Raw genomic sequence first — 13,778 nt, 5'->3', positions numbered from 1 at the left:
ACAACCTCCTCTGAACGAGCTCCTCACCACACAGCAACTCTCTAGCACTGCATTGTACATACAATATATATAAAGAAAACGCCATTGTGAGTTTCCTTTCTCACCTCCATCCTTAGTGCGAGATCTCCTACATGTACGTATGTATGTGAGCCTGTGGGGTTTCGTGATGTTGTCTCGCACTCAGGATGGAGGTAAGAAGGGAAACTCACAATGGCGTTTTCTTTATATATATTGTATGTACAATGCAGTGCTAGAGAGTTGCTGTGTGGTGAGGAGCTCGTTCAGAGGAGGCGTTGGTTGAGGAGCTTGTTGAGAGGTCTTGTTGGTTCGAGAGCGTGGGGTAGAGAGAGGTGTTGCGGGGCTCAGGTAGAAGGGCTGTCACGGCTTGGCTGGGAGCTTTATATAGGAGGAGGTAGACGTCGCTAGTAGCTGACCCCCCTCTGTAAGACCACGAGGCTCTGGCTGGGAAACTCGACAAGGGATCGGCTGGTCAGCGACAAACGGCAGTTGTAGTTGTAGGGGAGAGTATCCACTACAAGCCTAACAAAGAGAAATTTGACAACTGGCTACATACAATACACTACAGTAGATTGTTACATTATCCTTACACTGACTGTAGATTGTTTTATTATCCTTACACTGGTTGTAGATTGTTATATTATCCTTACACTGGTTGTAGATTGTTTTATTATCCTTACACTGGTTGTAGATTGTTTTATTATCCTTACACTGGTTGTAGATTGTTATATTATCCTTACACTGGTTGTAGATTGTTTTATTATCCTTACACTGGTTGTAGATTGTTTTATTATCCTTACACTGGTTGTAGATTGTTTTATTATCCTTACACTGGTTGTAGATTGTTATATTATCCTTACACTGGTTGTAGATTGTTTTATTATCCTTACACTGGTTGTAGATTGTTTTATTATCCTTACACTGGTTGTAGATTGTTTTATTATCCTTACACTGGTTGTAGATTGTTTTATTATCCTTACACTGGTTGTAGATTGTTATATTATCCTTACACTGGTTGTAGATTGTTTTATTATCCTTACACTGGTTGTAGATTGTTTTATTATCCTTACACTGGTTGTAGATTGTTTTATTATCTTTACACTGGTTGTAGATTGTTATATTATCCTTACACTGGTTGTAGATTGTTATATTATCCTTACACTGGGTGTAGATTGTTATATTATCCTTACACTGGTTGTAGATTTTTTATTATCCTTACACTGGTTGTAGATTGTTATATTATCCTTACACTGGTTGTAGATTGTTATATTATCCTTACACTGGTTGTAGATTGTTTGATTATCCTTACACTCACTAAAGTTTGAGAACGGCTCTGAGTTCAGATTAATTTTCAAGGGGAGAGCCGCAGATTTTTCATGATTTAGGTGAAGTGTGACAACAAGCTCCAGAGGGAAAAAACGAGCTCTATAATATTGTACACTGTATTGTGATTTGGGAAATATTGGACAAAATAATGGCATCTATGTTAAATTTTCAAGATTTTTTTTTTTATTGTTGTAATGATTAAAAAAATATACAGTAAACTCTTATTATTTGTGGGGGCTAGGTTCCAAGGAATGGTGTGAATAGCAACTTATACTACCTTAGTGCACTACTGTATATCATCTATACCAAACAATCAACCAGCTCTTCACCACTCATCCCTTCCTTTAACTTGTCTAATAATTCAACTTTCTTTGTCAGGATCATCACTGACTTCTGCCTTTTACGTTTCACTTCACTAGCATCATTAGCACTGTCACTAGGCAGTCTTTTAGGGGCCATTTTCACACAGAAACACTTCCCTGTAGGTTTTGAGAGTACATAATGCTGTGGGAAAAGGCTCACAAGTTAGCCACCATAGCCACCATTTGCTTACCGGTACTGCAAATCACAAACCCGCAAATGTCGTCTACTGTATTTATATTAACTAGAATAACTATAGCACACTCTGAGGTAAGACTTTCTTTTCCTTATCTTATTTGGTTCATTCTGTCTGTCTCTACCTTACTCTGCCTGTCAGTCAGTATCTCTTTGTAGGTTTGACTTTCTTTTTGTCTGTCTATCTCTCTTTCTGTTTGTCTCTTTTTGTCTGTGTGTCTCTCTTTGTTTAACTGTCTCTTTCTCTCACTCACTTTTCTTTCTCTCTCTCTTGGATACTAGTAAGACCACCAACTTTGCTTTAGAGGAAAGAAATGATAAAATCTCACATCAGAGGCATCATTTATTTTTAACTGTACAATACTTACGGATAAAGTGACTCATTTAAATATCACACACAAATAATTACATAAGAACAGAAAAAATGTGTAATGTGATGTGAACTTGTGTTATCAGCACACACACATACATACCGGTACACACACACACACACACACTCATACGTACGAAATTCAACATGGTGTCGGTATACAAATATTGCTGTAACATTATTTTATGTGACAAACCTTTGGAAACTTTTAATAATAACTGAGACAATGTAAGGAGGCACCAAAAATAAGAGCAACAACGTGTAACACAACAACAACAAATAAGTCATCTCAGGTCATTACTGGTCTCAGGTTATTATTGGTCTCAGATTATTACTGGTCTCAGGTTATTACTGGATTACAATTATACTTCAGTGAAGGAACTATTATAAACATCTGAAAGTGGCATGTGTCAAGTTATTCTCAGAAAGATTAATGAAACACAAAGAAATTGGAAAGTTAGAGAACACCAAATACAGGGTAATCTTTTTATTCAAGTACACTATATGATTACCTGTACTATATATTTTTGGATGTGCATTAAAAAGGAACCTAAAAATCAGAATGAATGAAGACTGATCGTATCATTGAGAAGAATATACCTCCAGCATTTCTCATTTGTTTTGTTGTAAATGTCCATCACAATGATCAGACTTTATTCCTAGTGAATTTTAGGTTCATGTTTATTGCACAAGATAAGTTATAGTCAGGGGAAATGCTTCTTCATCCATCAATTTAATCATATTTAAACCTTTTGGATGCAGACAATTTAAACTGACATACCTGATCTTGTACTCAAATGTCAATACTGTACCAAGAAAAACATAACCAATTTGCAATTATTTTTTTGTATGATGTTGTTGCACTTATAGACAAATGCTGTATTACTTAGTAAACTCATAACCGAGCCAGGAAGTTACAAAACAAATGAAAAGTCAAGACAAAATTTATATCTCTTCAAATCAGAAAAAATCATACTCGAATTTTAGAAGTCACAGTTGATTGTATTTCAGCCAATCTATACGTTTGATTTGTAAATATGTACAAATCTATGAAACCTTCCAACACAGCAAATATCTAACAACAGAGCTAGAGTGAAGCTTAACACAGCCATACATAGTCAACCCAAATAACAAATACTGTACAATATTATCTGAGTCAGGTGAGATTAGATTTAAATACTGTAACTGTCTTCATTGGTTATTCTTGGACACTGGTGAGTCAATCTGTCATATTTCCTGCCTAAAGCTTCCTACCTTGCCTGCTAGCTGAGAACAGCATCAGTTGCTTGTACTGAAAAATACTGTAATAGGCAATTCTCACTACAGTACGTACTGATTGTAGTTAAGTATTTTTCTAATGTCTTCCAATTTATATTCATATACATAAGTTTCACATCATGAGACCTAACTACTGTATTATCTCTTATCCTCTCTTACTTTTGCAAATGGTGAATCATAGGAAGCAGACCTCAATAAAAAAAGGAAATATAAAGGGAGAGTGGTGGTACATGAAACAGGTACTGTATAGAGCAACAGGAGAGGGCTACAACTGCAAGGAGAAACACACAATACAAACTACTGTACATATATTGTCACCAAGACTGATAATCTCATTTAGGCTTCAAACGAGCAACTAATTTGGTTACCCTAGAAACTAGGATTTTTTCTGAAAAGGGGAAGCAAGATAAAAAGGATTTTTATGAAAGTATAATATTCAAGTGAGTTATAATATACAGGTACATTATTTCACTCTTAATTTGTTGTGATATACAAAGTTATTTCAGTACTGAGTTCTTATCAACTCAGTGGTAATAAAAACAGCCCTTGTTATTCCTGAATAGTAATTATGATTATGAAATGGATTAAAACAGCTATTTGGTGTTAACATAACACTGTCAAAACGTTTGGACAAAATACCTTCACAACATACTGTACAGTACTGATACCAGTTTGCTAACATTAACACATACAGTACAGCAAAAAGACCCCAATAAAATATTATACAGATATCTATCAAAACAAAACAAAATAAAAAAATAATATAAACCTTCAAGGCCTTATACTGCATAGAAAAATGGTATGTACTCTAAGAGCAAACTAAAATCATTACTTATTGCAACTGAAAGGAACTACAGTAATAATTGATTCTTCTTTAGGGAAACATTGCTTAGTTGGTAACACTGGATGCCCAATCCATGAGACACAGCTCTAATCCTACAGCTGTACAGGCTTGGTTATGCAGTAGACTAAGTATAGTACTGTACTGTACTGATTAGTAATTTCCAAAAAAATTCTTGTTGAAACTTTTCAACTTAGTTTGCCACATTACCTACGAGTAAGTGAAAAAACGTTTTTACCAGACTGCAACTCTTCACCACGTCTCTTACTCAGCAGAAAATACCCATTAAGTCCTATGTATCCAAGTGAGCTGGAAGTCTGCCACTGATGAGAATCATACAATAACCATGGGGTGTGAGCATCATCTAATGTTTAATATTCACATTCATACATTACAGTACTTATGTACTGTACTGTATATGTCAAATAAATAGTCAACATAAATAATCTAATCTATTTTCCTGTGAGACTACAAAATACATCTATTTGCACAGCTTGAAAGCAATTATAGTACAGTATTGGTTTTACCCAAAATAAATTTGCCAGGAATTCCCTAAGGTTTACTGTTAATATTACATAACACCTCTACTGCAAGTCATGCACTGTGTACCTCAATGCATGTGCTCAGAACATTACACCTCTACTACTATCACAAGCAGCTTGGCTCAACACACATTACCTGTATGTTACATCTCTACTTCTCGTCACGCACTGGAAGGTTCAGTAAACGTGACCAGCATATTATCCCGTTATTGTAATTCATGTAGTGTGTCTTAATACACAATACACATCTAAAAGTCATATGCACTATGGATCAAACACTCACAACCTGCATGTGAAACCTCTACTTCAAGGCAAATATTATGCAACAGAACTCAACACATATAGCCCGGACATCACATCACCTATCAAGTGATATACAGCTCATGGCACTTAATCTGCGCTTCACACACAGATGTCAGGTGCTGTATGACTCAACACATGAGCTATACATCCCAACTTTTCTGCCAGTCATGTACCACAAGTATATGATAAACACAGATTCCCTGCCAAATCCTAAGGTTGAAGTGGCTCTCAGCACCAATACTCAGATACACACAACACTCACAGGAACTTTTGATAGTAATCCCAGAGGATATTATTTTACCAAGAATTATATAAAGAACTGTTAAAATGAGTTTATCAGTCAACCAACCAGGTAGCATCCCTGTACAATACACTATACACAAACTTCAGGCACTACTGTTGGATCACCAATGACAAGTCCAATCAGGGAGCTCATGATCCTTCTGGTTGTTAAAAAATTCCTTACATGCAAAACTTTTTAAGGGCAACTATGTGTGTGTGTGAAATAGCAACACCAAGGGACGAGATCATTTGGAAAAATTAATTACATTACTGTACTTGCAATGCAATGATGAATGAATCACAAACATTGCTATGTGATTTCACATTTTCAGCTGCACTTCATAAGTTTTCTGTTGCAAAATACAATGAAATACTGTACTGCTTATTTCACCCCTGATTACATAGGGAGGAGAAGTCACACTCCCTCAAATACAGTACAGTCTCTCCTCGACTTACAAAGTGGTTCCGTCCCGACGACCAGGTCGTAAGTCAATTTGGTCATAAGTCGAAAAGGCAAAAATAATACATAGAAATTCTAAAATGGGTGTCTCTTTTTCTTCTCAGCACCACGAGAACTCTCACTTTTACGCTTGCCAGCCATTTTAAAGGGAATTACAAACTAAAATTCTGTGAGTCCACAGCGCGATCACTAGCATCGGGACTCAAAAATACGTAATGTGAAATATATTTTATACGACCATGGCCGTCGTATATCCGGGTTGTCGTAAGTAGAGGAGAGACTGTATAACTAATTCAAGGAAGTAACACAAAACAAGTGTCATTGGGACAAAAACCTGAGAAGGAAGAGGCCATATCACATACATAATAATAAAGGCAATCCATTTTAATGTGGAAAGGAGCAAAGACATTTATGGGTGATCTACAATAATCAAAGTACAGGAGTTACACTCCTACAGTCACATTGAAGTTAATATTGCTCTTTATAAATCAACCATGTCTATGGTGAAAACATCAAGAACGAAGCAAAATGAGAGAAGATATAAAAATAGTTGGGACGTGGGGGAGAGGACAGGTCTACTACATATGCCAATACAGTACTGTATAGTATTCCACAAATAATCCCTCAAATTGATTCAGCAGGACTCTCTAGTGTTACTTATTTATACTGTGTTGCATTAACAAGGCCTTAGTAGATTGTTGGTGAGGAGGACCGTCTACTAGTGGGGGGCACCCTAGAGACTTGTAAGTGACCACACCTCATCACCTTTCACTGAGAAAGACCTGCACTACCTGTACCTCAATACCATCCATCTTAACACATAGCTTATCCACATTCTTACATTACACACCCTGCTGAGATACATGCACAGTATTTAGGGGGTAATCTGGGATGTACGAGTGTTAGAGAGCATTAGCTCGCAGAGGCCCAATATGTGAATCACAACTTTGACCCCAAAACCGTAGTTTTTCATTATTATATACAGTACTGTAATATTAAAAGAGTTATAGACATGATTGTAACTTTAGTGCAACTACAAGAGTAGTGATAACCCTTTCACAACCAATTTTAACATTTACAACGTCACTAATATTTTCCTATCCGGCATTCAATTTCAATTTCAATTGTTTATTCCTTGATAGAGGAAGCGGGATCCTAGTGCTGTCACTCCGGCACATTATTATTTTTTCTTTCAACTGAATTATTGCTTATTATATTATTATTATTTGTTTACTTTACATCTTTTTACATACCTTTATTATTATTGTTCACATGTTTTTAGGATAGGAAAAGGTTTGGAAAGACTGCCCAGAATGAATCCCTAATGATTCCCTATAAACTCATGGAAAAAGCCTTCCTGATGTATGAACTTTCAGTATCCAAAGGGTGTTTTAATGTAGTGTGATTTTAAGTAATACACAATGTTTACTTGAGGAGGATTGAATACCTTTCTACCGATTAATGCTATAATTTCCCTAGAAAAATGGGGATTGATTGTGATTTTTTTTTAATCTATGTTCTCACTACCACTCAAATGTATCTAATTTAGGTAAAGTTATAACCCACCTCTCCCTCTCCCACCCACTGGCTCCAAACAAGGGAGACTGGGTACAACAGCTGTCCTTAGGGGGCAGTAATTTTTTAAACTGTGTCTGGCTCATCATCACACTTCACACCAAAGCTATGACTCTGCCTTTTTTTGTCCCAGGGCCATTCACCACTAATCATCTGTTTCTGTCACTACCTGTTGCACCTGATCTCACCTAATTTGGGGACAATAGTTGTGATGAGGGTGTGGGGGGGGGGGGTTGGGGAAATGGTGGATAATTTACCCAAATGGTTTTATAAATAAATCCTGTCTGAATGGAGAGGGTGGAGGAGTGGATTCTTTGAAGGCAAGGAAACTCCATCATATAAACATCCTGTAGTACAAGAAAACATTAGCAAGTTATTAAGCCAGAAAACACTTTAAACTTTCTCGTGTATACAAGTATTTCAGTTTCACACTGCAGGAGGCTCAGGATTGCAAGCACTGTGCAGATTTTGTACTACAATTCAATGGGCTGTGGACTTACAAATTGCTCATTGGACAGGATTTACTATAATGTAATTATTGGGAAAGTTAAAAAGTATAGAGTTGAAGACTACAATTAAGAAAATGTTTAGAGAAGCATTGAAGCCAACAGACTGGTTGATCTACCTGGTCTACAATATTGACCTTTGACATGTCATCCTATATTTAGAGGTGACATATTCTCTTCATCTAATACATATTTGTGTAAAGTTCCATCATGATTCTTTCAGGGAGCATTAGAACAATATACATTACACTAACATCATATGAATTTCACAGAGTCCATACTAACAAGTGTGTGAACTATTCAGAGAAATATTGAAAATGAGAGAACTTTTACCCACAAAATTAATTATATCTGGCAAAGAAAGATCATTATAAAAAATATAATGAACAATGTTAAGAATAAATGGCACTTACTAAATGCAGTAAAATTATTAACAATAAAAGAAAGCTGTCAAACAAATTACTGAAACTTGCTGTATCCATAATGGGCGGAGACATAAATAACCAAGACAGTATACTATATTATCACTAACATTAACCCCTTCACTACTGGGATGCCATTTTTAAAATTTTATTTGACTAATGTCAGATGATTTTATTCAGCAGAGGGAGGACCCCATACACAAGGGGGTTAATGTTATCAGGATGAAGACGAGACTTTGTTTTCTATTGGTTTCCACGTGAGAAATGTTACAGTTACCCAGAGTAAGGGTTTTACCAGGGCTTTATACACTACAGTATTAATTACTTCTGTGGGATGGTTTATTTGTTGTCTGCACATTAATAATACTGGGACACAGTTTAAAAAATTCAAGAATGAATACAGTAACAAAAGTGTCTTTTAAGTGATTATTTGAAAATAAAGTTGAGTGAAATAGTAACTCAGTAGAGTGTAAAACAGTATATACAGTACTGCTAGCATATCATTTTTATTCCTGAATATTAAGTGACTAATCACATACTGTAATCATTTGGTAGTCAGTTTTACGGAGTTGATTGCCAATGCTGAGAGTGATAAGCAGTGACCAACTCACTGTTTATCTCTAATGGGCATATGGGGTAAAATACATAGTATCCTCAAAACACTAATGCTGCATAATTCCCCTGATATTAAATGAAGGTATTTTTAGTCTGATATCAAGGAGATGAAGATGGAGGAAAACATAATTGAGAAAACTGGCAAGTGAACATAAAGAGTAAAGAGGGAAGAAGCATCAGGGCAGCTAAAGGCCATTGTCACAACCATCCCCTTGATGGAGTCATGCATTACTGTACAAATAAAATAATAATAAAGTTTAAATAAAGTAGTGAAAGAAAGTAATCATTGTAAAATGTCAATGTTCCACACACAGAAAATTTTTAAAATAGTAATTACAGTTCTTGCATTAACAAGAAACTGCTCCATCACAAAACCTTCAGCCTGGCAATATACGTATACATGTCACACTAAATCATCTCTTCACAACTGTAATCTACAAATAATTACTACGTACTTGGAAAAGGCAAGTCTATATCATTTCGTCTTTCTTCTTCACTGAATCGCAGGCTCTCATTAAGATTCTGAAGTACTATAGGATCATTCTCAAATAAAAAAAAATTACCCTGAATACAGTATAATGAACCATGATACAGACACAGATAGGTCAAAGGCCTTAAACCGTACTGTCAGAAATATTACAATAATTCTCCTGGGGATTTATCAAAATACATATACACCTTATCATAAGTTCTCACATGAGCAATTTATGGCAAATAAGACTAAAAACAAAGTACATTTAATGATATGATGATGAGTTTGCTACGATAACACACAATATATAAAACGGGGTTATCAGAGTGCAAAACAAAGAAAGATATTGACAATGATAGTTTAATGAAATGCCTATAGGAATATATCATCAGTCTTAAGATGTGTGATGTAATTATGTACAAATGCTTACTGATGGTACGATGAGAAGATGAAATATACTTGATGTTCAGATGATCAATGAAGCCTGAGAAAATGTCTTATACATTATTGTGAGTGAAAAAAAAAAATTTCAAAGATCATTAAATTAACTATTATGCTTTTTCCGGTAAAGGAGATACAGTAGCATTTAAAACCCTGGGGAAATGTGTGTGTGTGTGTCAATACTCTCACAAGCCTTATCATATCATAATGTAAAAGGCCAGAATCAAGAACCAAAACTCCCGCCCCTTCACTCTAAATGCTGTGACATACAGGAAAACCAAGCAATGTTATATTCTCTCATTAGTTACACGCGCTGCTCCCTGTAGTACTTCCATCCCCCCTCACTTCTAAAACTTATTCCACCCCATCCTTCCACCTCTTCAGTCTTCCCCTTTCTCTCTACTTTGTATGAGAGAGATAAAGAGACAGATACAGAAATTACATGAGCTCTAGACAGAAAGCTGATCAGGGTTTGCTGAGGTTTAAAGGAAATACTGTGAAAATGATAAAGGTAAGATTGGTAAAGGAATAAAATAATTCAAGAAATAGATGGTAAAAAGGTGAGAAGACCAAGACTCAGGAGATTGAAGACCGGCATAAAGGACGCCCTAGAAGTGAGGGGGGGCAGAGATTCAAGAGCCGGCAGTGTGTGTACGAAAAAGGACAGGCAGCTGAAGTGTACTACTGGCTAATGTGTGACCATTAAAACAGATTATGGGGCCTTGTTGTGGAAAGTGTATTTACCATAGAAGAATATATCTTTGACAGCAGTAAGAATGGATGAAAGAAAAAAAAAATAAAAGGAAAAAATTTAAGTATTTTCTCTTGTTTCTCAACACCCTGCATTAGGAAGGAAAGGGCTATGATGTATAAAATAAAATAAAATAAAGTTGTACACACTTCAGGTAGGTACTGAGGAATAACGATTAAATACTGTAATAATAACGATGTCGAAATATTGCTTCTTCACAGATTCTGTAACAGCATTAAAGTACAGTATTCGAAGTAGGATACGAATCACGCCTGACCATTCAATATCTGAGCTCCAACTTTCCAAAGAGACAATAATACACCATTGAGGACAGAGGGCATACAACTCTCTGACAACTATCAATTGAAACACTTTTGGTTGATAAGCGTCATTGCACCTTTCTGGTTGGCACCCTGTAAAATGTTATGACCATATGACCAGAGACACGGTGATTCAAGTTTTAACAAAATGTAGATTCATATACGCACTTGTACTGGTGAAAGTTTTAACACCTATATGCAATCACCTGAAAAATTTCCACCCCAGTTTATTTCACCTAAAGATTAACCACCCTAACACTATCTGGGGGGATGAGGTTCGGATAAGTTAGGTTAGGTTAGAATTAGGGTGGATAATCTTTAGGTGAAATAAGCTGGGATGGAGATTCTTAGGTGATCATCTACAGATATGTAATGAATACTAATGTGTGAAATGAAAATCTGAAGCTTTCAAAGAATAAAAGCAAAATGTGGAGATTTTATCACTTGTGTAATAAAATATGCTACATAATAAACAAATCACATAAATATAGTTAAATTACAGACAAGTACTGTCTGTGGGGCAACAGGAGAACACTCTTCACAGTTCAAGAAATTACACTTTATTTTGGATATTTTATAACAAGACAGTGGTGGCCACTTTGGTATACTTGAACTTTATCATTTTACTAAAAGCCATAATTATAAACCCATTTCAAGAGGGAGGGAGACAACTGACAACTTGGCCATGAAGGAACTGTTGACTTCATGATACTGTACACTGAGTATGGACAACACAAATGAGCTGAACATACAAAATTATATAATAAAATAAATTATATGTTATAGTCTTGTACAATATATACAATCCACAAAGTGGAGTAATAAATTTTTCTAAATAGTGTTGGTGACACAGTAGCTCAGAGAACAACATTTTCTGGCAATAAAAATCAATGGCTTATCACCTGGAAAGTTGACCGAGCTGCATGTATTACACCTGTAACTTTAATCCTTTAAATCTAACCCTTATTAAGACAGAAAAATCATATATAAACAATATAGCTCTTATACTCACTGTCACTCTTGTCAGTTGCAAGTGCAAGATTGAGATTATATTCTTGAACTCATCTAAAAATTCCAATGGGCATCAGAAGTGTATTGTTTTAAAAAGAACTTTATCCTTTAATGTGGGTTTGATTTCTAAGCTGTCACTGATGTTACTCTGATTATTTCCAAGTATTAAGGTTAAATAAGACACCATAACAAGACTCACCCAGCTAGTTGAGTAGGTCCTGCCTATCATGTCCTAACACAGGAGAGCATCTGACTCACTGGATACACACACATCATGCATAACAAATCTTGAACTGTATTTGAAGATTAAGAAATTGCCTATTACAATACAAGGAACTTTTTCATGTATGCCAAGAGTATAGATGCAAAACAGTTTTTTTAAACACCCCTGTACATGTACTGTACTGTATAATATCCTAGAGAGCTCCTTCTTAACACAAACATCAGCATATACAGTGTGCTGTTATCTATTAAGAAAACACATCTTTCATTATGGATAAATTAATTTTCAAGATTTAAATCACACTGCCATATTTGCCTCCGACTTTTACGTAAATGTCAAAATGTTAATACCTGTAATATGAGTTATATGAATTTCCTCATTTATGTTTCCATTAAACTATCAATCCTAAGCTTAATAAAGCATTGATAGATATATACACCTTTGCCGTATTTTAATAAAAAAACAACTAAAGAATGAATAAAAATTGTGTTAGTTTTTTTGGACACAGCCCACTTACACAGCTGGTGATGTAATTATCTCCACAAAATTAGTACTGTACTGTACTCTTCACTGGGACATTCTGGTGGTGAAACCATTAAAGCTCTTCATCAAAGACTGGCAATTTTAATCAGTAGCTCAGGCAGAGATTCACTATTTCAATAAAGAAACAGAAGAAAAGTGATATACTGTACAACACTGTAATGGTGAAGATAAATAATAAAGATTGAAGAGATCACAAACAAAATCCCAAAATCAACTAAGAGGACGTAAATATGAATGTGTTCTATTACATGAAACATTGTAGTCTGCATGTAACTGAGGTAAATAATTAAAATGTCTCTACTACTGATTTCCCCTCTACAGTATTATGAAATTAAACTCAACCACTCAACAATTTTGGGAGCCTTATGGACTACTTCTGGACAATATTCTCCCCTGCTTTAATCTGTGTCACAAGTGGTTGAGAGTACTTTTTTTCCCTGAATTATCATAAAAGACGCCAAACATAACATTCAAGCAACAAACTTACATTCTTCTTTTCCTTCACATAATAACTACAAGGTTTTATGGTACTAGGCTTTCCACTTCTATAAATCAGTTACTCGTCTGTATTTGCCTTTACCGGGCCGTGTTCTTCTTCCCACTCTCTTAAGACGCCGTCCAAGTTATAACGCTTTCGATATGTTACAAAGAAGCTGCGTACGTGATTCTCTGTTTTGTTGCCCACAATTTCTGCGATTGCCTTGAAGTCCTTTCCAAAGTACCGAACAGCTGAGAAAGAAAGAGGGGGGAAAAAGTCATTAAACCTGTTGCTGTTCAAAAACTTATCAGATAATCAATGTATAGTATACCAAGAAACATAAAACTTCACAACTGTAAACAGTAAAGCCCTGAGTTATGTAGTCTGACTTACGGTCATTCACATATAAAACTCTTTACAAAATTAGCTCCTGATTCAAGCTAAAG

The 13,778-nt window shown here is 35.5% G+C and overlaps 1 protein-coding gene across 4 annotated transcripts in view; it reads right to left on the bottom strand.

Moving 5' to 3' along the window:
* Positions 1 to 2,229: 2,229 nt before the first annotated feature.
* The window catches only part of LOC121877899 (REST corepressor 1-like), a 28,547-nt gene continuing 16,998 nt past the window's right edge, over positions 2,230 to 13,778 (bottom strand). For all 4 annotated transcript variants that reach the window (XM_042383852.1, XM_042383854.1, XM_042383855.1 and 1 more), the window contains exon 10: positions 2,230 to 13,583. In XM_042383852.1, the coding sequence (XP_042239786.1) occupies positions 13,411 to 13,583 (173 nt within the window). In that variant the 3' untranslated portion in view covers positions 2,230 to 13,410. The remainder of the gene's footprint in view (positions 13,584 to 13,778) is intronic.

This window comes from Homarus americanus, unplaced genomic scaffold (assembly GCF_018991925.1).
Source record: "Homarus americanus isolate GMGI-L3 unplaced genomic scaffold, GMGI_Hamer_2.0 scaffold24523, whole genome shotgun sequence".
Lineage (NCBI taxonomy): Eukaryota > Metazoa > Arthropoda > Malacostraca > Decapoda > Nephropidae > Homarus > Homarus americanus.
The sequence above is the reverse complement of the archived record's forward strand: the minus strand, read 5'-3'. Positions and strand labels throughout refer to the sequence as shown.